Raw genomic sequence first — 26474 nt, 5'->3', positions numbered from 1 at the left:
CAAGTGCACATATGGACACCCTTATGCTTGAACATGGTGTTCGTTATGGACAATCCATGGCGAGCACAGAAGTCCAGCAACAGAACACCGCTCGAGTTCAGGTCGGGCGGGCCGTTCCTCCCAACCACGCCCCTCCAGGTCTCACTGTCGTTGCCCACGTGAGCGTTGAAGTCCCCCAGCAGAACAAGGGAGTCCCCAGGAGGAGCACTCTCCAGTACCCCCTCTAAGGACTCCAAAAAGGGTGGGTAATCTGAACTGTCGTTCGGCCCGTAAGCACACACGACAGTCAGAACCCGTCCCCCCACCCGTAGGCGGAGGGATGCTACCCTCTCGTTCACCGGGGTGAACCCCAACGTACAGGTGCCGAGATGGGGAGCAACAAGTATGCCCACTCCTGCCCGATGTCTCTCTCCCTGGGCAACTCCAGAGTGGAAGTATGTCCAGCCCCTCTCAAGGAGACTGGTTCCAGAACCAGAGCCATGCGTCGAGGTGAGACCGACTATTTCTAGCCGGAACCTCTCGACCTCACGCACTAGCTCCGGCTCCTTCCCCACCAGAGAGGTGACATTCCACGTCCCAAGAGCCAGTTTCTGCAACCGAGGATCGGACCGCCAGGGTCCCCTCCCTTGGCCGCCACCCATCACACAGTGCACCCGACCCCTTTGGCCCCTCCCACGGGTGGTGGGCCCATGGGAGGGGGGGCCCATGTTTCCTCTTCGGGCTGAGCCCGGCCGGGCTCCATGGGTAAAAGCCCGGCCACCAGACGCTCGCCATCGTGCCCCCCCTCCAGGCCTGGCTCCAGATTGGGGCCCCGGTGACCCGCGTCCGGGCGAGGGAACACCAAGTCCAATGTTTTTACTCATCATTGGGGTCTTCGGGCTGCACTTTGTCTGGTCCCTCGCCTAGGACCTGTCTGCCTTGGGTGACCCTACCAGGGGCATGAAGCCCCAGACAGCATAGCTCCTAGGATCATTGGGGCACTCAAACCCCTCCACCACGATAAGGTGGCAGCCCATGGAGGAGTCTTGAAGTTCAGTTTTCATATTTTCCTGCTCTGTTTTGCAATTGAGCTCACAGCCGGAGTGCAGTTGTTGGAAGGCAGTCAGTTCTTTTTGAAGATTGTCCTTCTCAGCTTCAAGCTCGTTGATTTTTTGTGAAGAAGCTTCCATCTCTTTATCTACGTTCTGCTTAAATATTTCTGCCTGCTGCATTAGACCAGAAACATGTCCTTCGTGTCTGGCTTTAAGTCCCTCGTAAGAAATTGTTGCCAGGTCCAGAAGACATTGAAGATGTCTTATTGTCGTAGTTGATTCCTTTTCCAGGACAGAGAACTCTTCTGTCTTTCTCTGGTCCAGATCGTCCTTTTCTTCTCTGAGTGCGTTGATAAGCTCAAGGTCATTCTTGGCTTTTTCCAAATGAGCTTCCTTCACACGAGCCATTTCAAGCTGATAATCCTTGTTTTGCTGTCTAAGGGCAGAAACATCTGCTTCATACCTCCACTTTAGGTGTCGGTATGAAGTCTTCATCTGCTCCAGCTCGCTCTGCAGATATTTCTCATTGTCGTCGTCATAGATCAGCTGCATTTCAACCCGCAGTTTCTTCTTGGATTTGGCTTGAAGCTCCTCGTAGCAAGCCTTGATGTGGTCCAGCTACTCTTGGAGGGCGTTATTTTTTTTTCTCTGCCTTAATCTGTGTCATGAACTCTTCCTCGCTGACATTATCAGCTACCTGTAAGTGCTGTTGCAGTTGCTTTTTCGTCATGTCAGAAGCGATAACAGCAGGGCTGAGAGTCGTTGGACTGTTAAACTTTTCTACTGCGTCTAGTTCTGTCTTCAACTCTATGTTCCTGTTCATAAAAATCTTCTTGATGGTTTTCTGCATCTGCAACTCATTTTTTGTGTCCTCCAGTTCTCTCTGGGTGGTCTCCAGCTTTTGGGTCTCGTCAAACAATCTCGCTCTCTCCTTTTCCAAAAGAGATCCAAGTCTTTGGATCTCTCTCTGGAGCTCAATTGGAGATGGTCTGTTCTCTACCCAGCCTTGTTCAGCTTTCTCACTGTTGGAGTAATGTTGCCTTGACATGTTTTCACAAAACAATGCTTGTTTAAATCCGTCGTTATCTGCAAACAATCTCCCTCTGAAAGCGCTTTGTTCCTAAGTAAAGAGTAAAAATCAGCCAGTGGTACGGAAGAGCACTGATCGGACCCAAAATGTTTGCGAAGAAGTGAATAGATGGCTTGTGGATTGTGCTGAACATCAATTCCACAGTTGCGTATTCCACACCTCACAACATCCCTTGCTCTGCCTCTAAGATGGATCAGGATTTCTTCAGCTTGGTGTTCCTGCTGTACACCACTCTTTTTGATGTAACTTTTCATTGAGTCCTCCCATTCATCAACTGTATCAGAACTCTCCCCTTTAAAAATAGGTGGTTCTCTCACCTGGCTTCTGGAGACAAGCTGGACCTGAGAAAGTTCTAATGAGCTGCATGGAACTTGATGGCTCTCATTTTGAGTATTTTTTATTGCAGTACCACTTGGGGTGCTTGAGTTCAGGTGTGCCACAACACTATCAGCCAGCTGTTGCCCTGTTTGTTGGACAATAGTGCTCATGTGATCAACTAGCCCAGCATTATTAACATGAGGATCTGGGGTAGATGTGCTAGAACACTGACGAGGTTGAATATTAGGACAGGTCTGGCTACTGGGTGTAACTGCTTCCCCAGTCACAAATGAGTCATTTTCAGTATTTACATCAAGTAATGCCCCACCCAACACTTTGTCACCCATTAAATGGAAGAGGGGTGTTAAAGAACCCTTCTACCTCTACCCCTACAGAGTGGAGTCATGTTTGATTGTCCAAAATTACTGAAACTCATTTTGACAAAAGTCCAAAAGCATTCAAAAGAAATATCCTTTCACAAGGATTTATAAACACTCAGATGTGCTACTTAGACTATTGTTGAAAACCCAGATGGTACAGTGGAGCTCCAGCGACGTGAAGATCAGAAGTCACCAGCCCAGTCCGATGTAGTTCTGGACGAGTCACAGCACCAATGTGGCCTATGTGGTTCTGGTGGCTTCTCTTAGTGCAGAAATGAAAGACAAGGAGCTCAATCTGGCATCAGTTGTTTTCTTTAATTCTCCACCTGCATTTCACACATGGGCACCGAGGTAAGGTCAGTCTCTGGCATGAAAGAAGGAGCCATAATGTTACTGTGTGGGAAATTCCCGCCACACTTTCTCACGGACTAAACATTTCTATATCGCAACAAAAATGATATAATAGCAAAACTAGCATAACCTGGATTAAACATTTTTAAATAAAATGCAAAAACGAAAACCATAAACATAATTTATAAATAATATTTCTTTATCACGTTGCAGAGACAGTTACCTCGACAGTGATCCTCGCGGCTCTGAGGATTACCCATAATACCCCGCTCTTTCTAGGGTGAATGCAATACACCGTTTGACCAGCAGATGGTGCATTTTAGCAGGATTTAACGTGAACCATTTTAACTATGTTACACATACATACAGTGCTGGGACATCACAAGCATGACTCTAGTTGTGACATCACAGTTTTCCTTCATCTTTGGAATGATGATGCGAGTGTTTGAGAAATCTACCACAGGATCACAAAGGATCACAATGCAACTTATAGCAAATACAAATAACCATATGAACCCCAGAAAACTAAAACACAGAATCGTTACAGTAGGATAAATTAAAACTATCGACGTCATTTCAATTATCGGCATTATCGTCTCTTCCGGCCTTTTTCTCTTTCTGTTGATGACACCGAATGAAAAAAGGCTCAATTCCGGTGCTCTCCACTGACCATCCTTTCTCATTTCCTCAGTGTAAAGCACAGCGCGCATGTCACGATCTTAGAGCTGTCAGCCGATTGTCGGCCCATTTTCAAAACCTGACAGATCACACATTAGCCGACAGAAATCCTAGGTTCGATCGGGTTCCTTCCTGCCCTGTTTTGTCCAACAATGGGCACAAAATAATGGCTACAAGTCCAGTGAACTAATTTTAAAACCAGGCATTAATCAATGCTTTACTACAGTCTACCTGCAATGCATGTGGCTAGTGTCAGTCCTGACTGAATGAAAATCATTAGAACCTATTTACGTCACGTTAACGAAGAACAGCTGAAAAGTTACCGGGTTTATCAACTGCGGTAGCAATTTGGCTCCAACTCCTCTTCTTGTCATTTCTATATTCTTTGCATGTTGAATAAACATTAAAGTTTCCACGTATCATGTCAGCTGTTTGGGATTCCCCTCCGTAATTTCCCCTCAGAAAGCGCGGGGGAGAATCCAGGCTTTCTGATTGGCTGCCTGTCACATTCAACAGGCTGCGTTAAGCGCCCAGTCGGGAAAAACCCCTGATTTGGATCGGAGCGGCAACGATGATCTACCATAACACACCACACAATCTTAGAAAGACCAACGTTTTCAGATTGTTGTAAGGGGAAAAATAGGAGCAAAAAATCATGTAGTGTGAATTATTGCATCAGGTAGTCGATGTGCCCATTTTCTCTATTTAAATCTAATTATTACTGAAGGGCAACATAATATACAGACTTCATAATCTGCAGTCTTTAGGTTGAATCCAGTATTTATTTCCACTTTGGCTTTATGTTGTTTAGTTTTTCTTTCCAAATGCGTTTTTTGTTAATGGAGACTAAGAATCCATTTTATTTTTGTTTTTGGTTGTTTTGTTTATTTTGTTTATCAGCTCCAGTGTTAAATATTCTTTTGAAAATAAAGTGTATCTATCTTTGGCAGGAAATCACATGCGTTATTACGTCATTTCCATTACATCAGTGTTAAAAGGTCTTCAAACAATATTATCGTTTATCGCAATAATTTTTGAGACAATTAATCATTCAGCAAAATTTGTCATCGTGACAGGCCTATTTCCATCCAATCATGTCTCAAACTTCTTCCTCTGTCACACCAGACGCCTTCATGTTCTTCATCACTACACACAGGAATTCTGTGATCTTCCTCATTTACTCCCATCTGGCATCTTCACATTTAACCAATGCCATAATGATGTCATAATGTTCTTTCATAATGGCCTCATGATGAAAGACCATTTTGTGGAAATATTAGGGAGACGTCAACCAATAAGTTTAACTGTACAAAGTGAGCACTATGTTCAGTTTACCTCCTCTGCACGTCTAAACCATCTCTGCCTCGCCTCCAATTTTTTTCTCCAAGCCTCTCTGTCTGACCTTAGATGTAGTCCTATTCACATTATTAAATGGAAACCATTTCATATTTCCTGACATATGATATTAAGCAGCCTTTACTCTGTTTTTGGAAACACATTTATCTATTCAGGTAAAATACTCAGGGGTTTAAAAAAGTCATTTTCTTTAACTTAACGAAAAGGACAACCCCATCCAGCATCAACATACAATAACTCTAAATGACCCCAGTGTTGTTTTTCTGTCTCCAGGCAGAACAGCAGAGGCTGACAGAGGACCAGCTGGCCATCAACGGCACACTGGAGACCAGCAGAGCCTTCATCTCTGACGCTGAGAGGATGGTGGCTGAGGTGGATGCTATGGTGCAGGTAAGATGGTGGACAGCTAAATATAATGTTTAGCTATCTCTACATAGTGATAATTAAACACTTTATTCACATTTTGGTGCTTTTATTCTTTCAACTTTAGCTTTGTTAAAAATTACAACTGCACAACTGTCTGCTCAGTATTATTAACCTGCAAAGAGCACACTGTGATTTTATGTTTAGTTATCCAGTGCAATCCATTCATACAAAGGAGAGTGAAGACTGGAGCACTTGATAAAATAGCACTCCATAATTAAAGAATATTTTGTGGAAATATTTGGGCATCTCCTTGAAACATCAGCCAATCAGTGTAAATTGGTCCCAACTGGCTCCTCCTAATGTTCAATGACCTTCAGCATAGGTTCAAGTAAGTAAGTGGCTAATGTTTTGGCCTGGCCATCACAAAGCTATGACTTCTGTCCAATTGACAAGCTTGAATGGAGATCTGAAAATGTGCGTTTGAGTGACGTACTGATCTGACCCAGTTCTGTCAGGAGGAATGGACCAAAATTCCAACAAACTGGAAAGAACCTGACTCAAGTCATAAGCTTTCTACAAAGTCAGAAGTTAACATACATTTGCTTGGTTCTTAGTAAAATTATCAGTTAAAGTTTGAGGTTAAAAAAAATTCTATCTCTTTAATCAGGAATTTATTGATACTAATTGACCTGAAACAGGAACGCTGGAGTCTGCTTTGGTGTCACAGAGCCAGAACAAAAACCCCAAAATGCTTCTTTCTATACAGAATATGTAAATGTCTGGCTTGAGCTGTGTGTTAACCTCTACAGAATGTGACAGAGTACCACGCCGAGATCGACGGCGCCAGCCAGAAGCTGACTGAGAAGACGGAGCGTCTGTCGCAGGTCGACAGAGACCTGGTCCAGAAGGCCGATGATCACGCTGCGGAGCTGGAGAGGCTAGCCTACGAGCTGGAGGAGTGAGAAACCTCTCTGCAACCGGACAGAAACCTCTGTACACACACATATCATGTTGCTGAAACAGGAAGTAGTTTTGCCCTGTGAACACTTTGGCACCCCGCAGGCAATCAGTCCAAAAAGCTAACTTGTGGAGATGCTTTTGTGATAATGAAAGGATTCTGTTTTGTTTTTTTTAGCAATGCCGCTCTATTGCAATTTGGATGTTTTTATGTTACACAATAGCAAATTAAAGGTGTGTAACTAAAAGTGTGTAACTTTTATTTTAAAAAAGTTTTTACATATATGTTAAAACTATCACCATGTCATGACAGTTTGAAACAAATAATCTGTGAAAAGATGGAACCCGAGCTATTATTAGCGTCTGAAGAAATGAACCGCTCCCCAACTATCCTGAGCAAAACCAACCAATATTAACAATTGATATTTATTTCCATCTTGTTGCATTTTGTTTCTGGGGGGAACAAGGAGGAGTTGGTCATGTGACAGTGACAGTGCAGGACTGTGGGGAGTTTAACTGAAACAGCAAAGCAGCGGGGACGTCATCGATATCAATATCAGCCCAAATTTTCCTGTCTGTGCTTCCAAGTGAATTGTTTTTTCTATCCACTTTAAATGATTTATAAATTTATCTTCTCCAGGGATCTGAAAGAAGGCGACGCCAATGGTTTTGTTCAGAGAGCAATAAGTGCTGCCAACGTCTATAACAACATAGTGAAATACATCGACGATGCCAACATCACTTCCCTCACCACGCTCAACTTATCTCAGAGAGCAGAAGACGTATGCTGCCCGTCACTGTTCGCCTTCCACAGTGTTCTACCTTTGTGAGTCAGTGTGACTTTAGTGACAGTTTTCTTTTGTGTTTTAGGCCATTGGCACGATTAAAACCCAGCTTGGATATCTGGTGACACAGAGTGAAAATGCCTTCCGGCAATCTGTTACACTGAGATCAGAACAGCATGGTAGGAAAAGTCCAAGTGTCCGGCGCCTTCACTGTCTGTACTGTGTGGTGTGCTTCTGCTGCTCAACTCGTTGTTCTTTCACAGATGTAGATACGAAAGTGGCTGATGGTATGCTATATATCGAGGAGACTCAGAGGACCATGGAAAAAAATCAGAAAAAACTAGAAGAGATAGTGAATGACATCCGGGTGATTCAGACAGGTAAGAATATGTCTGGGTGTCTTTGTTCATCTGTTTGGGGAACTAGTAGAAACTGAGCCTGGAGCCGCAAAATAGATACTGATTGTTCATGACCTCTTAAAGGGGCAGGATATCTATCTATCTATCTATCTATCTATCTATCTATCTATCTATCTATCTATCTATCTATCTATCTATCTATCTATCTATCTATCTATCTATCTATCTATCTAGATGGATAGTTTCCATCTAGAAACTAGATGGAAACTATCCATCTAGATAGTTTCCATATCTATAGATAGATAGATAGATCTATCTAGATAGATAGATAGATAGATAGATCTATCTATCTATCTATCTAGATGGATAGTTTCCATCTAGATGGATAGATAGATAGATAGATAGATAGATAGATAGATAGATATAGTGTGTATATACATATGCATATATATATATATGTGTGTGTGTGTGTGTGTGTGTGTGTGCGGATGGCTGAGGGTAATGTAGAGAATGATCTTCCCTCTTCGTGCGATGCTGTGGTATGAGAAAGACGAGACACATGTTGAGCTTCCTTCACATTCAACTGGAAGATTTATTCTACTTCTGTGTTATAAACATACTTCATACTTCAGGTATTGCATACTTCAGTAGAGAACCATTAGCTTCATTACATAAGAAATAGCTGTAAACCAAACAATCATTCTTTTAACATGCTCCATTTAACATTATGAATTCCATCAAATGACAAAATTAATTCACAAATAGCCTTTACTTCTCTAAACCATGTTAACTTTGCAGTTAGTGATTAAATCCAATACCTTGTCCCTTTTTCTGAGACCTTTTCTATTTAACTATCAAAGTAGAAGTATATAAAATGGCTTTTAACTAATCTAATAGCTTTTACCATTTTTAATCACCTCAGCTATAAACAATGTTCATTGTTTCAATAGAATAATATTTTACATCTCATATAAACTCTACTCTTAATATAGAACTGAAAAAGGCGCAATACTCCTTTAATATTGTGCCTCGGTACTGTACTCAGCTTCACATATGTCCTAAATAGATGGCATATCTGGTTTTTGTAACAAACCCATAAAGAAGCATCAAATAAAATAAAATAAAGAAACCAAAATAATGTTCTTTGAGTGAAAACTCTCTCAAAAAGTGCAAAACACAAGTTCAAATGAACGCCACAGTCCTTCAGCTAGCTCACACACACGTGTAGAAGTCCGCTAGCATTAGCTCCAATTAGCCTTCCGAACAAGTCCCGTTTTTGTACACAATAACAATCACAAAACGAACTACGTGACTCATTAGTTGAGATTCGATTTAAGAACCTTTTCGACTCTGTTCTGTTCCCTCATCACAAACATACCTGGATGCTGCCTTGATTCTTTCATGCATGTTTAAAAAATCCTCTAATTTCCATGGCAACCATTCAGCTGTGCAAAACGCCTGGGTGGACCAATCTCCGCCTTCGCGATGCAGCTCCTCCTCAGAGCTGCAGTTTCCAGGCTTCTGCCTCACATATCCGACCTCTTTGATCCCCCTCCTTCAGACTAGCCAGCAACAATTAGCTAACTCATTATAGAATCTACTTCTTAGTGAAACCCTGGTAAAAACGTTGTGAGCAGGAGTTTTTAAAGCCACAGAGGCCCAATTTTAAGGCGTTATATTACAAAGTAAAATTTCTTTTGAGTCATATTTGATATATACAACATTTTTATAACAACTGAAGATAACGTAGTGCTGTGCTACAAAATGCCACCGTGTGCCTCAAAAATACATAATTCTGCCCCTTTAACCGAATACGATCTACAAAACTGAACTGTCTCTTTTCTGTATTTCAAATTGTCATACTTTTATTAACCATGTCTGAATCAGTTTTTAACCTCCAATAGTCCTCCTTCATCAAACTGAAATATTCACTGACTGAGTTCAGTTCTCTGTTTTTCTGTTTCTCGTTAATCTGCAACCGTTTTCAGACCGAACCCCGCAGCGTCTGAACTTTTCTTTGGAAGTGGCAGAAGAGACTCTGAACCGCTCAGCAGAGGTGCTTGAGACCGTCACGCCCATCAACAACAAAGTGCAGCAGTGGGCTCACAACATGAGAAACAACGAGTACTCTGCTGCTGCATACAAAAATGCTGTTGCATCTGCCAAGGAAGCAGGTGAAAAGTTTGTGTTTAAAACAGTTTCTGTGTGAAAGTTGTGAAAACAGTAAAAAAAAAAAAAAAATCATAAGCTAATTTCTGCTCATGTTCCCGGATCTGTCCTGCAGTGGAAAACCTGAATGTGCTTGTTCCTGAGCTGCTGGACAAGCTGAAGGTGGTTGAAGAGAAGAAGCCTGTGAACAACGTGACCACCAACATCCTGAGGATCAGAGAGCTCATCGCTCAAGCCAGAAGTGTGGCCAAGAAAGTTAGTTTGTTGCGTTTATGTTTGACTACAAACCACTTCACAGTCACAGTGAAGAACATGGGATCTACTTGATAACCTCGATCCATCCAGTTTACTGAGCCATATTACTCCACTGCAGTAAAATAATCTCTAAATAATATTAGAAAATCCCACCTTGAACTTGAATTCAAATATTCAGTGATTGAAAAAATAAAAAATAAAGACCACATTTACTGGGAGTGGATACTAGGTGCCTTTCTACATGCTATTTTTTGTTTATGCCAAATTGAACCTGGAGAAGAGTCGTCTTGTTAGATCTGACCAAAGCATTCAGTTCCAGTTAAAGTCCCAACAGGGCTTAATCATCTTTGTTCGTCTGTGTTTATTGTGTTCGGACATCTGACATTTGTAGTAATTAGTGCTATGTGTGATTTGATGATTGTGAACAAACATTGTATAAAACTTTTAAATTATTCAGAACAGCTACTGAAGGCAGTGTCTCCCAACTATTTTTCTTTTAAAAGACAAATATAAATGAACATTGACAAACAGAATAAACACAAGTCTGAAAATGCTGATGACTTTGGACAGAGATATGTGTTTCAAATAGTCCAAGATGTAACTACCTGTGACTACAGTTATCCACTTATACTTCTTTTCTTTGTTTCTTTCTTGTGGGTTAGGGTATAAAGTGTTCATATTACAAGAAGCTCTAACACATGGTTTTCATTTGGCTTCAGGTTCAGGTGTCCATGAAGTTTACTGGACGGTCTTCAGTTGAGGTTCATCCGCCCAGCAACCCAGAGGAGCTGAAGACGGTGACGTCCATCAGCCTGTTCATGAGGGTGGACCCAGACAAAGACCCCATAGAGGACCGCTTCATCCTGTATTTGGGAGACAGAAGTGTGAGTAATCCAAGCAGATTGCATTTTTTAGGGTTAGAGAAAAGCTGTTTACCCTGACTTGAAGCCGGTGGTCATGGCAAAGAGAGAGAGCAGCGAAGAGACGGGGAGCGTTTGTTGTAATCTTGGCAGTTAGTGTGAAAAGCTTTGAAGCAAGCCAGTTGGCCCAGACTGAGGGTTTCCAGGAGACGCCTGAGACAAAAGTGCAATTGTTTCCATTCAACTTGGAGTTCATCTGTTCATCTCATGACTGTTCCAACTCTCAGCCAGTCAGTGTGGTTTCTCTGGGAGTCTGTTGTTTTCCATGGAGTTGTCTGTTCAATTTCGTATTATTTGGAATAATAGCCCATGTATAAACCTTAATGGTATGCACACATGAGAGCCAGATATTTAAAATGAGTAAAATACAGAATTAAAATGATCTTTCCCAGCTTGATATAAGATGGTAAAGCCATGTAAAAACTCACAGTGTGGAAATAAACTTTATTTCTGTTTTCAGGGCAGGAAGGACTACATGGGTTTGGCCATCAAGAATGACAAACTTGTGTTTGTGTACAACCTCGGGAGAGACGATGTGGAAATCCCTCTGACCTCCAAGCCAGTCAGTCAGTGGCCAGCAGTCTTTAACTATATCAAAGTAGAAAGGTAAAGGACCTTTAAGAGTAAAACTCAAAGCATTTACTACCTTAGAATCCTTAGCTATCATTAATATTCTCTGGCAGTTAGCATTTATATTTGTCACAAAAATCATTTTGAAGAAATCCAATCAGTTTAATGTGAAGCTTATTTTCTTCGATTTCATTAAAGCTGCAGTATATAACTTTTATTAAAAAAGCACTTTTTAAGTATTTGTTGAAACTGCCACCATGTTGTGACAGTTTGCTATGACACAGATAATCTGTGCCTTCTTCCATTGTTAACTAGAAACAACCAATCAGAGACAGGATTGCTTATCTCTACCTCCCATTGCTCCTTTTCTCTCTGCTGTGTTGATAAGAGAGTGTGTTGTGAATGCTCAGGCTAGTTAGCATAGCCACTGATGATGGCAGATAAATGGGTTTCCCATAACTGAGTTGGTCCGTCATTAGCACAATGAGTAGTAGGTACCTGAGGTTGATTGACAGCACTAAGACCCTCCTGGCTCTGATTGGTTGCTTTTGAAGCGATGTATTTCTTCAGACAACAATAGTAGCACAAAAAGGAGGAGGAGATTTATCTTTTCATCCTTTTTATCTTTTCTCTGTCTCATACAGTCACAACATAGTGACAGTTTTAATAAATCTGCAAAAACATATCTTTCATAAAAGTTACATACTGCAGCTGTAATTGGGGAATTGGCACTAAAGGACTACACATGTTTAAGTCATGCAAAACTTGTGGTAGTTTGTAGCAAAAATGGTTTACAGTAAAACCTAACATGGTCAGACTAATTCTATGAATTATGAATATCAGATGTATTGTTATTCATGATTTTCTTCTTGCAGGTTGGGGAGGCATGGTAAAGTCTTCCTGACTATTCCCAGTCAGGGCTCCACAGATGAGCAGAAATTCATCCAGAAAGGCGAAGCTCCCATCGCAGACTCACTGTTCGACATCGACCCCAAGAATCTGGTGTTCTTCATCGGAGGTGTCCCACCAGACATCAAGGTAGTGAGTTTAATCCCAATCCTCCTGTAATCCCAGCCTTTCCTGAATGTTGACAATTGTTTTTTGTTGTTGTTTTTTTGTCTCTAAACTAGCTACCTCCTCCTCTGAGCCTGGCCCCGTTTGTGGGCTGCATCGAGTTGGCTTCAATCAACAACGACGTCATCAGTCTGTACAACTTCAAAGAGACTCACTTTTTAAATATAGCTGATTCTCCTCCCTGCCCCAGGTACTCATTACAGCTCCTCCAGGGAGGATTCACACTCCTTACAGTACACTTCTTATGTTGCAGCCATTGATTCAAGTTGTTTCATGTGGATTTTAAGTGATAGTCCAACACAAAGCAGTGTAGACCTGTGAAATGGAAGGAGGAGGATGCATGAATTTCAAAATGTTTGACATATAAACATCTAAAATTAATTGTGCATTTGCATTCAGCTCAATATAGAACTACTTTTCTCTGCAAATACAGCTGCAAGTTTTTAGGGCTTTAGCTCTTCCTGCAGGGACAGATTTAGGAGTCAGTGACACAGAGATTGCTTTCATAGATGAAAAGTAGTAGATAGAATAACTTCATGCATTTTAAAAGCATTTTAAAATCATATGAATATGGCAATTTTCCCCACGTCGTATTTTTGTTGTATTTTTGCTTCCAGGGGTACAGAATATAAAAACACTCATATGGTGTAAAATCATGTTCAGGTTCTGATCCCACGTTCTCCTCTGTTGTCAGGTACAAGTTGGCCTTCTCCCAGAGTCGCATTGCCAGCTATCTGTTTGATGGAACGGGCTACGGACTCGTCAGTAACATTGAGAGGAGAGCCAAGTTTGGTCAAGTCATAAGATTTGATATTTCTGTACGAACGATCACAAACAACTGCACCATTTTCCTCATGGTCAACGGGGTACGTCTGAAACGGAGGCCGCTTGCTTCGGTTCTGCCCATCTTCTGAGCTGTTATCTCTACTTGACCCAGATGGAGTTTCCAACTTCAATGCAGCAACTTTTAAGCTTTTACTTCACATTGCAGCAATTAATCCATCCATTCATTGTCTATACCGCTAATCCATGTAGGGTTTACGCTGGGCTGGGGTCTGTCTCCAGCGGTCCATTTCTGAGTGCAGTGCTGGTAAAAACGTTGTTAAAGGGTTAATAAAGGAGCCATGTTGTAATGACTTCCTGAAGGAGGAGTTTCAGAAAGAGCAGGAGGTTTTAAAGAGACAAACACATTTCAAGGTGTTAAATTAGGAAGTAAATTTCTTATAAATCATATTGGATGTATAAAGCATTTTTATAACAACTGAAGTTAACATAGTGTTTTGGTTGTGCTATAAAACTGCACTACATCTCTACACATTTATTTTTCTCCTTTAAGAAAACAAACAAATGTGAAAAAAAATACCTATAGGGAAAATTCCTACAGAACTGAGCTGATTCAAGACTGAACTTTATCACCAGTTCTAATGTCTCTGTCTCTGAAATTCAAACATTAACTTGTCTTGCATGTCTGTTTAGAATCTGAGGTTAAAAGACAGAAGAAATTATCATTTTTCAATCAGTACCACCATAGAACAAGATGAGAGAATATCTAAGTTTGACCAAAAGGCTGTTTTTCTGAGGTTGGGAGGATGTTGGTTCTGTGGTACACCATGGACATCTTGGTGGTTCATGTAGCAGTCTGTATTACAGCAGACTTGAAGAAGCTTCTGACTAAAGACACTCTGTCTAAGAAGAAGATTGTTAGGGTCCTTTTTTTAAAAGATATTTTGTGAAACCAGAAAATTACAAATAGTCAAACAATTCTTACTCAAGGTCTAACACAGAGCACTAAGGTTGTCTGTACAGAAATTGCCAGAAATATTTTCATTCTAAGAGTTTACTGAGCCTAAAAAAATTATCATGTTCAAATAAGAACATGATAATTTGAGGATTGTTTTGAGGATTGAGGATTATTTGAGATGTACTGACTGGTATCTATTGGTCCAGGGTTTACCTCACAACCCCTGACCCCACTTCGACCCTGCATGGACAAGTGGCTATAAGCGATGGATGGATGGAAAGATGATTTGCACCTAAATAAGCTGTTTTATTTATTGTGTTTCTTAGTGATAGACTCCATTTGGTTTGGTAATCTTAGACCAATAATAAAAGATTGTTAAGGTCAGTCTAGTGTCATATTGAAGACCTGCTGCTTGGCTTATTAATGAAAGACAAACTTGTAAGCATCCATGTTGCCTCTTTTTGGAAAAGTTAATTTCAATTAACATGATTTAAACATGATTTAAAATATGAGTCCTGAAAAATGTTCTTTCTTTCCAGAAAAATTTTTTCCTTTTAGAGATGAAGAATGGCTTCCTGCGCCTAACATATGACTTTAGCTTCAGTAATGGACCTAAACTTCTGGAGAATAACTCACCTAAGTATCAAATAAACGATGCAAAATACCATGAGGTAGATCATCCTCTTATTTTTTCTTTTTTTAATAATGTTCCTGTGATCCAAAAATATTGTTACAACTGTCTTTGTTTAACAGGTGTCAGTGATCTACCATATGTTAAAGAAAGTTATTCTACTGGTGGACAAGGCCCTTGTTAAAACTGTCGAGAATCCCCAAACCCCCCTGCCTTTCTCAGATATCTACATCGGTGGAGCTCCCTCCAGCGTCCTCAAATCCAGGTGAGTCGCTAAGTAGACCTGCAACCAAAGAAACACTGTCGATAAGAAGTTGAACATCTGTAGTTTCACAAAGGAAATGATTTGACAAGATGTATCCACACAGGCCGGAGCTGTCTTCTGTGGTTGGCCTGAAGGGTTGTGTCAAAGGATTCCTGTTCCAGAAAAAAGACTTTAACCTGCTGGAGGAGCCTGGTACTGTTGGGATCAGCAGCGGCTGCCCTGAGGAGTTGGTTGTAAGAGCCCATTTACCAACTCACACTCCTACCCTCGATGGACAGAGTGCTTATCTCTGGCAGTAATCCGAAGCACATTTAAGCCAGGGACTAAGACAGTGTTTTTCAAAGTGGGCCGTATGAGGGTCTCAGAAAGCTGGAGCGAAGTTGAGAAAAAATAAAAATAACAAAAAAAATAATCTAATGCATTTTTGAGTGTATTTTGTATAATAAAATATAGTCTGTTTTTCAATCAATATTACACAACATAAGTTAAAAGGCCATGCTCATCTTTCTGATTGGCTGCCAGTCAAATTTATCAAGCTACTTTGCTCCTCAAGCTAGCAAAGCAAGTTCAAAATGGCCACGTTTCCCCCAAGAAAAAAAAAAGCCAATTGCCAATTAAAATCAGAAGGCATGAGGCAGCATTTTTGATAAACAAATTTAAAGATTATTAAACAGTGAATAAAAGTGTGAAAAAAACAAAAACTAGAACGTGAGGTTTCTTGACATGTTTTGTTGCATTGTCTGTGGGTGTGCAAGTGGGTTCTTTTAGAAGCTATTGTTTACTTTTTTGGCATCCCTGATGGATATCGATGTAAAATTAGCCCTAAAATAAATCCATTTTTTTTAAGTAGTTTATTCACACACAGAAAATTCAGACAAAAAACTCAACTTCTTATTCAAGTACATTTATTCAGAGACAAAAAATGATCTGACATTAAAACAAGGTAATTTATCACAAAAACATTGGCACCACTTTTACTGGCCCTGATGTTAAAGGGGCAGTATTATGTATTTTCCAAGCACAAAGTGCCATTTTATGGTACAATAAAGTAACTGCAGCTGTTTCTATTACAAAAATGCATAAAGCTTTTCCAGTATTCTGCTAATTAAAAAAAAGGATTTGCAATTGTGGTGTTTCCATTAAATAAGAAACACGATTAAAATCACATATGAATAAGTTTGTACATACAATAAGGCATTAAAAAACTTGCTGTGCCAACCTTCTACCACCACTTCCTGTTGTCTTCTTTGTCTTTTCCACCAGTAGTAACATCCTGTTGTTGATCACATGACTCACACATGAAAAGTTTCAATTGCAGTTTTGCAAAATACACTAACTTCGATACGGCCAAAAAAGAACGCCTTATCCTGCCAACCAAAAAGTTTTATTTAAAACCGAGAGTTTTTTCCAAATTGGTGTGTTTCCATTAAGCTAATTTATTTTTGGAAATCTAGTTTAGAAATTATAACGTCAATGGAAATGCAGCTTGTGTTACCTTCAGCTGCAATGAAAAAGCTGTACATATTGAAAACAACTTAAAAGAAATTTGACTTTTTGACTTGAAATTGCCTTCTGTCTCGTTAAGAGGCTGCTACTCTTTCTAACACTCTCCCTTTAGCATGTCATCTCAACAATTCGTCTTTATGATGCCGTTAACAATCATTCTTAGGATTGAGAAGTAGCTCATAAGAGCAGTTCCACCAGGTGTTTGCTAATTGGAGGAGCTGAGTGGGGGAGGCGCGGTCAGAGTCACATAAGCGATTTCTAAATAGCCTCTACATGTTCTAAGAAATGAAGGGTTTCTGAAACTGCAGTGTGTGTTTCTGTGCCAGATGTCCCGTGAAGCTTCGTTCAGTGGCCACAGCTACCTGGGATCCACCGCAAAAATTTCACCCTTTGACAACTTCGAAGGAGGGCTCAACTTCAGAACGCTGCAGCCTAGTGGACTGCTGTTCTACCACGCTCAAGGGGTAAGAACACCTTACACACACATTCCACAAATTTCTACATTTCCATGTCACATTTTTGTCTCATTTTCTCACATCCTTAAAATTCTTTGAAAGTGACATTTCCTTCCAAAGTAATGATCAATTTGAGTTTTATAACCCGTGTAATCCTGGGAACAGGTCGTCCATGGTAGAAAAACACTGCAAAATATTATAAAGTTGTTCAAATGTTGTTGAATGATTTTTTTTAATGCATCACATCTGATGAGTATTAAAGAAACAAGTTCTGCTGCCTGACTAACTGGAAGACATTCCTCCTCAGTCTGATGAGTTTAGCATCGCCCTGGAGAACGGAGCGGTCACACTGAACCACAGAGGGTCAAAGGTCAAATCACAGAAGAAGCAATACAACGATGGAAGGACACACTTCTTACTGGCTTCAGTGAACAAGCAGAGGTAGGAGGTTTCAAATGATGTTTTTATTTATTAGGGGAAGGATGGCTGGGATTAAAGAAAGACCACTGGGTTACCATAACGAACCCAAACAGAACAGCTAGAGGAAAGCTGCCTCGTGTTGAAAACATAAATCAAACATATCTTTAAGCTTTTTGGTGTTTTTCTATTGTGATTACTTTTCAAGAAGGTCTTTGAGATTTTCAGGAAGTGCTGGAGGAGATTCTCTGAAAACAATGAAAGAATATGAAAACCTAAACATTTGTCAGCATATTAATATTCTGATATCTAACATTAATTTCAGTTTAATGCAGCTATAATTACATTTTCTTGTTTATGTTTTTTCCTCATTTTTCAATTTCTCATACTGTTTGTTTCAATTTCTCATACTGGCTGTTTGTTAAATTTAGTTTAACAAACAGCCAGTCAGAGCCAGAAAGAGAGTCTTTGAACTGTCAATCAACCTCATGTACTCACTGCTAAAATGTGTTAATGGTGGAGAAACAACTTACCGCTACAGGAAAACTGTTTATCCAGTGTTATATGTGGCCACTATAATTAGCCTGAGCATTCACAAGAGGCTATGCTACTTACAGGGTAGCAGAGAGCATGAGGTGGAGTAAGAGGGGGGGATGGGCAGAGGGTGATTGACAGCGTTAAACCCACCTCCTGACTCTGATTGGTTGTTTCTAGTTAGCACTGGGATAAGGCAGAGGAGCTCCCTTTTTTCACAGATTTGTCTCATATTAAACTGTCACACCATAGTGACAATTTCAACACTATGTAAAAAATTAAAGTTAAATACTGCAGCATTGAAGCAAAAGTTTCTAACTACCTCATTCTGCTTCACCTCAGGAATTTACTGCTAGTGGACGACAAAGACAAAAAGGAGTTAAAGCGATCACCACCAACTGCAAAGTCCTCCTCTGATTCTCCCATAAAGACCTTTTACTATGGAGGCTCTCCAAGCAGCAGCTTAAAGAACTTCACTGGTTGCATCAGCCATGCGTACATCAGCAGGTAAGTCTCCACCACGCTGTGAACACACCTTCCATCAGGCTCCACAGGCCTCCTTCTGTTCGATACCAAGGACCATGAGAATGAAGAGTTTTTGCTGTAATCTAATGCAATTTGTATTCTTTTCCTGTCACTCTGTGTCTGTAGACAAGACCGAGACATTGAGGGTGAGGACTTCCAGAAGTACACCGAGAAGATGAATGTTTCCCTGGAGAACTGTCCAATACAGCGACCTCCCGCTGCACTGATGTCTCACCACAGGGGGTCTTCTAAAGCCAAACAGAGCCTGTCTCAAAAGGTAACACAAACACAGCGGGTCGGTTAGGTCATGTCTGCTCCGCATCTTCTGCTCAGTCAGCTGCCTAGACCAATGAGAGCAGGTTCTCTGCAGACTCAAAAAAGCTAATTTCTACAGCGCAAAATATGATTGGTTAGTTCCAGCAGAAATCTTACAGAATCTGGCAGAAATATGTCATCTCTGGTGACTGGATCAAAAAGTTGAACAAGAAAATAAGAAATCATAGGTTCAATCCTTTGTGTCAGGGCCTGTTTAAGTAACATTATGTTTTGAATTATAATTTTAGTTTTATTTCTTCATTATTTGTTTTAACTAATTATGTCAATTTAACATTACTTCAGTAACCAAAACTGATTTTGTACCAAAGCATCAACCTTTAGCCTTCCCTCTTCATAGACATCTCTAAAAAATCACTACTATCAGTTATTAAAACAGTGTGATCTACATTGATGCTCATATTTTGGAATGTAATATGATTTGTCATATCAGTACCAGCTGTTCTAATATTGGCTGGTACTGATACCATGCAGATAATATCGTGCATCCCTACTAACAAGTCTTCCGATACCCCAGGTTACAACAGCAAGCTCGTGAAACCAAATAAATAAATGAAAGCCTGTTGTCAGAGATGTCAGGTAGCAATGTTTTAAACAAAGAAAATAGTCCAACGAAAGACATTAATTTCATCCAATCAGACATGGTCCTTCCAAAATGCCATGCTCGTCCAATTGTGTTACACTTGATTTTGTTCGTTCAATCAGGTGTTGCCTTTATCCTTGCTTCATCTGCGGACATATCTACTTGAGATCATTGGGAATCTATTCCTGCCCATAGTGAACCCTAGAAGGATCAATTCTTACCCAACAATGCTTTTCACAGGTTGCCAGAGATAAGTCCAGTCATCTTCCAGAACTCCCCAGCTCTAATCTGGAGTCATCAGAGCCAAACAGTCATCAGAGCCAGTCTTGCCACCTCTCCCCCAGACCTAGATCAACACGCCAAGCCTTCCACTATGGTGGCGTTGCCAACAGCAGGCAGCACTACGAGGGAATCCCTGACTCTCTGTCTGAAAGGTTTGTCAGGCCCACAACCTGCTCGTAGTAAGCCAGGTGTCTGCTCAAAGCTTGCTGTGTACATGCATGCTTTTGTTTCTACATCCATAATGGGATCCATGTTTCGTCTTCCAGGTGCCACTTGTCTCTGTCCCTGAAGATGGAGTTACCTTTTGGCCTCATCTTTTATGCATCAGATGTCCAAGAGGACAACTTTATGGCTCTGTTTGTGGCCGATGGAAAACTCGTGTTTAGTTTCAGTGTGGGAGACCAGAAAGTTCAAATTAGGAGTGAAGAGAACTATGATGACGGCGCATGGCACAGTGTAAGTTCACAGTGCGAGTTTTTCTTGTATGTTGGCGGCATATGTTCTCTTGTGTTTCAAACTGATAACTTGTTTTTTTTTTGCTTCAGATTGTTTGTGTTCGTGATGGGAGCAAGGGGCGACTAACTATTGACAGGCTGACAGAGTTTGAGGACGTAGCTCAGGCAAACAACGTCGCCTGGCGTGTCAGCGACTCCCTCTTTGTTGGAGGAGTTCCTCCTGGAAAAGCACAAAGGAATATTCAGGTACGAGTTACAGTGTACGCTGGTATTCAGTGGAATTGGGGACCAGAACTGCCTGAAAGTAGCTAACACTTGAGGACCCCTCTCAAAATTGCTTTTAATTTCCTATTTTAACTGTTCAAATGTCAAATATCACTCAATGTGCATTAATAAGCACAGTGCAAAACATCTTACCGCTAATGCAGAAGCTAACATCTACAGTCTTATCCCCACTGTTGGGGACACAGCCAGTCAGCACAAAGGAAAATAAATGACGCCTCTGAATTGGCTGTTTTGCAAATGTCAGCCTATAACATGTCAAGTAAAATTGGACCTACATATTTCAGCTCCGCAAATAGCATTTTATTTTGAATATTTTTCACAAATAAGTTGGACTTACTGAAACATCCAGTCAAAAGTCCATACCTGAACCCAACTGAAATCTGTCGCAAGGCTTGAAAGTTGCTGTTGAGATAATCTCCAGCCAATCGAACAGAGGTTGAGCTATTTTATGAAGAATTTGCATATTTATTACTATATGTGTAGAACTTCACAAGACTTGCAGCTGAAATGCATCAGAAAGGTGGTTCTACAAAGTACATTCTCAGGGGGGAGAAATACAAATGCATGCCACACTTTTCAGATTTATTTTGTTAGTTGATCATGTATTATCCTTGTCCTATTTCTATTCACTACCTCTAGTTATTTGAATAAAATCCTTTTAAAACAAATCAATTTTTGCAGTTAAAATATCAAAAACTGTGAAAATATTCAGAAATTATGGATAATTTTCCACTGTAAAGTAACTATAGTTATACACCTAAGTTAACATTAGCAAATAGTTAGGAATATCACTTTGAGCTATTTGCTAAACAGAATCAAGTAATGATCAGTTTCTGTGCAGCCACATTGAGACGATGAATAGTAAAAGAAAAACTTAATACGTTGCTCCTTCTGTCCTCTCCACTTTCCTGCCCGGGAAATGGACATCAGTATTGGCAGAACATCTTCTGGAACTGGAGGAAAGAGAGAAAACTTACTGGAAGATTCCTTTCTTGTTGTGTGCTTAACATGAACTTTTTAGTAGCTTGTGTCTCTGTTTTGGAAATAAAGGTCCAGTGTGTTTGTATTTCCTGCAGAGAAACTCAGCTTACAGCTTCACTGGCTGTTTGAAGAACCTTCAGCTTGATGGACGAAGGCTGTCCTCTGTGGCTGAGAGTTTCGGGGTCGGTCCATGCTTTGAAGGACTCTCTGAGGATGGAACGTACTTCTCAGAGGAGGGAGGATATGTGGTTTTGGGTATGTAGTTTCACAAATGCAGTTTCCCTATGTATACAGTTGAAACCAGAATTTTACAAAGAGAAAATAGAATGTCACATACAACTTTTTTTGTCTCACTGTCTGAAGTTAAATCAGATAAACCTTGATTGGTACCCAATGGAACTTCAGTTACCAATCCAATCCAAGCCCGACCTAGCAAGTCCAACCTTTGCTAAAACTCCGCCCACTACTTGCACTCTCCTCCCGTCAGCCTATCCGAGTGCTATAGTTAAAGCCGCTTAAAAATATATTGTTTTTTTTTTTTTTTTTTACATATTTGTAAAAACCATCACTGTCTTGATAGTATGAGTGTAAAAACACTCAAGCTTCTCTGACTTCTCTCTGTGGATCTACTGCTTTCTCCAGAAATACACCACTTGGTCAGAAACAACCAATCAGAGCCAGGAATAGGGTCTTATCACTGTCAATCACTCTTGTGTACATGCTGCTCACACCCTCCACCTTGCTCTCTGCTATGCTACAGCTGGTTTCCAACAGCTAGTTTCCTGTGAATGCTCAGCTATACAACTATAGTTTGCACAGCTGTAGCAAACTGGCAATCTTGAGCAGCGCGTACATGAGGATGCTTGACAGCGCTAAGACCCTCCACCTAGCTCTGATTGGTTGTTTCTGACTGAGCTGTGTATTTCTGCAGATGGCAGTAGGACCACAGAGGTGCTTGAGGCAATGGAACTTGATTTATTTTCACAATTTATCTGACAGTGACAGTCAACATAGTGACAGTTTTAACAAATATATATACGTATATAAAAAACTAAAAAACTATAAAAGTTTCCTTGCAGCTTTAAACACAGCCTAATATGATGTTATAGATCTATTTAGATGCTACCTAGATGCTGATTTTGTTCATTTATCCTCCACATTTTAACCACCTGATATTTTCTAATATGCAGAACATTATTTCAGCTGACCATCTGTTATGTTGCTAGTTCATCAGGTCATAAGTTCCCCTGTGTCTCACAGACCGGTGTGCAATGGAAAAATATGTAGCTAGGTAAAATGACCTCATCTCTTTAGCAGCTGCAGGCAACTTGTTTCAGTAGAAGAGGGAGGTGGGGACTGCTGACAGGGAAAACGTTGCTTTGATCACATCTCCATCTCCGCCTGACCGATATAAAACATGCTGAACATCCAGAGTTATGGGCCTGTGTGGTGAAAAGATAAGATTAGGAACAGATATCCAAAACATCTGTTACATGTTTCTGTGATTCTTCCTTCCTTCAGATGAATCCTTTGAGCTGGGACTGAGGTTCGAGTTAACAATGGAGGTGCGCCCTCGTGTGGCCTCAGCGGTGCTACTGCATGTGCGCACGGCAGGGGGTTATTTCATAATGTACATCCATCAAGGAGCGGTGAGTCTTAGCAGGCATAACGAGAATAGGACAGACTCTTTCTGACCAGTCAGTCAAACTATTTCCTTTTTCTCCTCCCAGGTGGTTGTTGTTGTTCATGACGGGAAACATAAGTTCTCTACGAAGGTGTCACCGAGACACGGTGTGTGTGACGGCTCCTGGCACAGAATAACAGGTCAGAATCACACAATAGGGCAGCACGGTTAAAATGGATGATCTGGGTAACGGTACTATTCACGGCCCTTTGCAATTTCACAAATTATTACTATGCAAGCATAAACTTCAAAAGTATTTTGTTGACTAACTGTCCAATGAGGTGGAAAAAGAATCATGCATGGTTTCATATTTTATCTTTTTAGGAAACAAAATGTGCAATTGTATTCAATGCTGTTTACTCCAGTTCCCCTTAACTAAATACAGTTTTACCAACTGCATACACTGCAAAAAGCACCAAATATTACCAAATATTTTGCCTAATTTCTAGTACAAATATCTTAGTACGATTAAAATAAGTCAATACTAACTTATAACTTTTCAGCAAGATGTTTTCAGCAAGTTTATTTTAAGTCAGTAATTCCTTAATGTTGATGAAAAAGTAGTAGTTTCACTGGCAGATTATTTTACCTTAAACACGAGCAAAATATCTTCTTTTCAATTGAGACTTTGTGGTAAAAGTTAAAGCTTTGTGCTTACAGACAGTTTCCATCATATCTGACAGAACTCAATAACAACATTTACAACTTGTAAAAATGGCAAAATACTCAAGAGGGCTGAACATGCCACACTTTTCAGATTTTTACTCGTCATTGTTCTTTTACAGTTAAACCCAAAATTATATATACTTGGCATTTTGTGTTTCACATTTGATTAAATAATGCAGTGTCAGATAATATTTACAACCTTCTCAATAATCAGTAGAAAAATGTTTTTTAGAAGCATAGTAAACTTTCACCATCGCCCTAATTTTAGCACTCCCTACACATTCTCAGACAGAATCCAGACTCTGGCTGGGTCACTCCTAAACATTAATATTAAAGAAATAATAAGATGCATTGTTTGAGAAACTAAGATCAGTTGGAATGTTTGTATAACTGGACTGAAACTTTTTTTCCTCTTTGTAAAGTACCTTGAGCTGACATGTGTTAATAAGCGCTATATAAATAAACTGAACTGAAATTGAAATGAGAAGATCATTTTAAAACTGAATCTGTCAGGTTGTTGTTCCATTTGCTCCATTCCAGTGGAACTCTGTGTTTCTCCTACTTTCTGTACTGAATAGTTTTTCTTTTCCTAAAGTGTTTTCTGTATAAATCAACCTCTATATAAATGTAGTCCAATGATCATTGTGCCCACAGTGATCCGGGATGCCAACGTTGTCCAGCTGGATGTGGACTCTGAGATTAAACACGTTGTGGGCCCCGTGAACCGCCGCTCCACAGACACCAGGAAGCCGATATTTATCGGTGGAGCTCCAGGTGAGAAAGCACTGGCAACAGCTCCTTGGAGCAAAGTCACACATTTCCTAACCGACTTCCTGTTCTTCTCAGATGACTTCCTCCCAGACAGCGTTGCCACCAGGAAGCCCTACATGGGCTGCATGAAGAACCTGACCATCAACAACAGCCCAGCAAGCTTCAGCAAGACGGTTTTGGTGATTGGAGCCGTCAGTGTGGGAAGCTGTCCTGGAGCATAATGCTATTTATCAGTAGCCCCATCACAGCACTGACCAAACTCATTTTAGAATTTCTTTTATTTAATAATACCCACTAAGATTGTGTTCATTCGCGGCACTGCTTGCTTCTTGGTCTAAGTCACCGTTTTTGTTTTCCACCAAGAAAATGACCAAAGCCTCCATGTCAAAGTTTAAAATCTGACGAGTAAAAACATTTTAAGATAAAATATATCCTGTGGAATTTATTTAGAATGTAGACTTCCTTTATTCACACTCACCAGTGCAGAAAACACATAAACATTGCATCATTGCAAGGTTTAGTGTCCACAATGTCTCTTTCTAGGCACATTTTTATTAACATGGTCTACCTAAAATCTTGATTTTGTCTGTACTGTTTATATCTGATAATAAACTTTCTTTTACATTCAATTAAAAGCTTATCTATTTTTTTAGCTTATTTACATAATTAGGAGATGGTTGGTTATTTTCTATTAAAGTACTGCTCAAATTTGTTCATTTACAAGTATAATGATATGGACATAGGGAGGAACAAACACTCTGCAGACGGATCACTTCCTGGGATCAACTATCCAAAGCAGCAACCAGCCCACAAGAGAGGTGAAGAGGAAAGTCCAGACCAGGAGGAAGGGATGGAGATGAATGGACATGAGGAGATATTTATGACAGAAGAACAGCTGAACAAGTTGCTAGTGTGATCTACTATGATTTATGAGGGCAATAAAAAATGTGAAGTGAGCTTATCTGAGGGACAACCAGGTCATGTACTCTGGACAACAAATTAGAGGCAAGAGAAGAAGACGAAAGAAGGGTACGAGGGATAGAGCAGCACCTGATAGGGAAAAGAATAAAATAGCTCAGCTTGGAGCGAACAACAAATTTCTAAGGCAGATGATCCACTGCCTTAGAAAGTGGATCTAAGGCAGTGGATCGTCTTCTTCTAAAGAAAAAGATGGTTGAAAGAATGACAAGGCTGCATTTCAATTGTGATAGATTCTACCAATGAACGCATTTCTGTGATAAACAAGGTTCTAAGGACAGGCTGGGGAACCAGAAACAGCGCCCTCTACGTATATAGAGATGTGAGTTGTTTTTTGTGTGTGTGTTTTTTACGAAAAAGAGTGACTGTTATAAATAATTACTGGCCAGCAATAAATTGTCCAGTTTATTTCCAATTTTGACAGATTTCAGAGATGGAGAAATTGTCTAAACTTCTTTTTAAAAGACAGAAATAATTTGTCTGTCTGTCTACCACTTGATTTGTGTAATACGTAACTCGGGCTGTGAAAAAGCTAATAGTTTAGAAAGTACATTTTGTGAACCATTGCTATGAAACGCCTGTAACCTTAAGATTCCAATTTATGTACATTATAAATGAATAACAAAAATAACTTCCACCATTTCACATAACGGGATATCGGCTTACAGACTTACGTTTTCTACGTACGGCTGCACCGCCCATGTTGTTACTATGGCAATTACG

The 26474-nt window shown here is 40.3% G+C and overlaps 1 protein-coding gene and 1 long non-coding RNA gene across 2 annotated transcripts in view; one reads left to right on the top strand and one right to left on the bottom strand.

Annotated features, from left to right (window-relative positions):
* Positions 1 to 25408, top strand: part of lama4 (laminin, alpha 4) — a 53940-nt gene extending 28532 nt beyond the window's left edge. Inside the window, exons 14-40 of the mRNA XM_028039616.1 lie at positions 5478 to 5594; positions 6380 to 6528; positions 7168 to 7309; positions 7398 to 7491; positions 7576 to 7692; positions 9660 to 9845; positions 9956 to 10095; positions 10815 to 10979; positions 11476 to 11621; positions 12461 to 12623; positions 12716 to 12849; positions 13354 to 13525; positions 14940 to 15071; positions 15154 to 15296; positions 15400 to 15529; positions 17129 to 17266; positions 17565 to 17698; positions 18551 to 18715; positions 18860 to 19010; positions 19890 to 20083; positions 20198 to 20387; positions 20477 to 20632; positions 21748 to 21907; positions 23174 to 23301; positions 23383 to 23476; positions 24657 to 24776; positions 24849 to 25408. Of these exons, the coding sequence (XP_027895417.1) occupies positions 5478 to 5594; positions 6380 to 6528; positions 7168 to 7309; positions 7398 to 7491; positions 7576 to 7692; positions 9660 to 9845; positions 9956 to 10095; positions 10815 to 10979; positions 11476 to 11621; positions 12461 to 12623; positions 12716 to 12849; positions 13354 to 13525; positions 14940 to 15071; positions 15154 to 15296; positions 15400 to 15529; positions 17129 to 17266; positions 17565 to 17698; positions 18551 to 18715; positions 18860 to 19010; positions 19890 to 20083; positions 20198 to 20387; positions 20477 to 20632; positions 21748 to 21907; positions 23174 to 23301; positions 23383 to 23476; positions 24657 to 24776; positions 24849 to 24994 (3906 nt within the window). The 3' untranslated portion in view covers positions 24995 to 25408. The remainder of the gene's footprint in view (positions 1 to 5477; positions 5595 to 6379; positions 6529 to 7167; positions 7310 to 7397; positions 7492 to 7575; positions 7693 to 9659; positions 9846 to 9955; positions 10096 to 10814; positions 10980 to 11475; positions 11622 to 12460; positions 12624 to 12715; positions 12850 to 13353; positions 13526 to 14939; positions 15072 to 15153; positions 15297 to 15399; positions 15530 to 17128; positions 17267 to 17564; positions 17699 to 18550; positions 18716 to 18859; positions 19011 to 19889; positions 20084 to 20197; positions 20388 to 20476; positions 20633 to 21747; positions 21908 to 23173; positions 23302 to 23382; positions 23477 to 24656; positions 24777 to 24848) is intronic.
* On the bottom strand, positions 22191 to 26464 carry LOC114158265 (uncharacterized). Its single transcript, XR_003598376.1, has 2 exons — positions 26426 to 26464; positions 22191 to 23094 (listed from the first exon to the last, which is right to left on the bottom strand). It is a non-coding gene; the product is annotated as an uncharacterized LOC114158265 (long non-coding RNA).
* Between the last annotated feature and the right edge of the window lie 10 nt (positions 26465 to 26474).

This window comes from Xiphophorus couchianus, chromosome 15, assembly GCF_001444195.1.
Source record: "Xiphophorus couchianus chromosome 15, X_couchianus-1.0, whole genome shotgun sequence".
Classification (NCBI taxonomy): Eukaryota; Metazoa; Chordata; class Actinopteri; order Cyprinodontiformes; family Poeciliidae; genus Xiphophorus; species Xiphophorus couchianus.
This window is presented reverse-complemented; position numbering and strand designations above follow the sequence as displayed.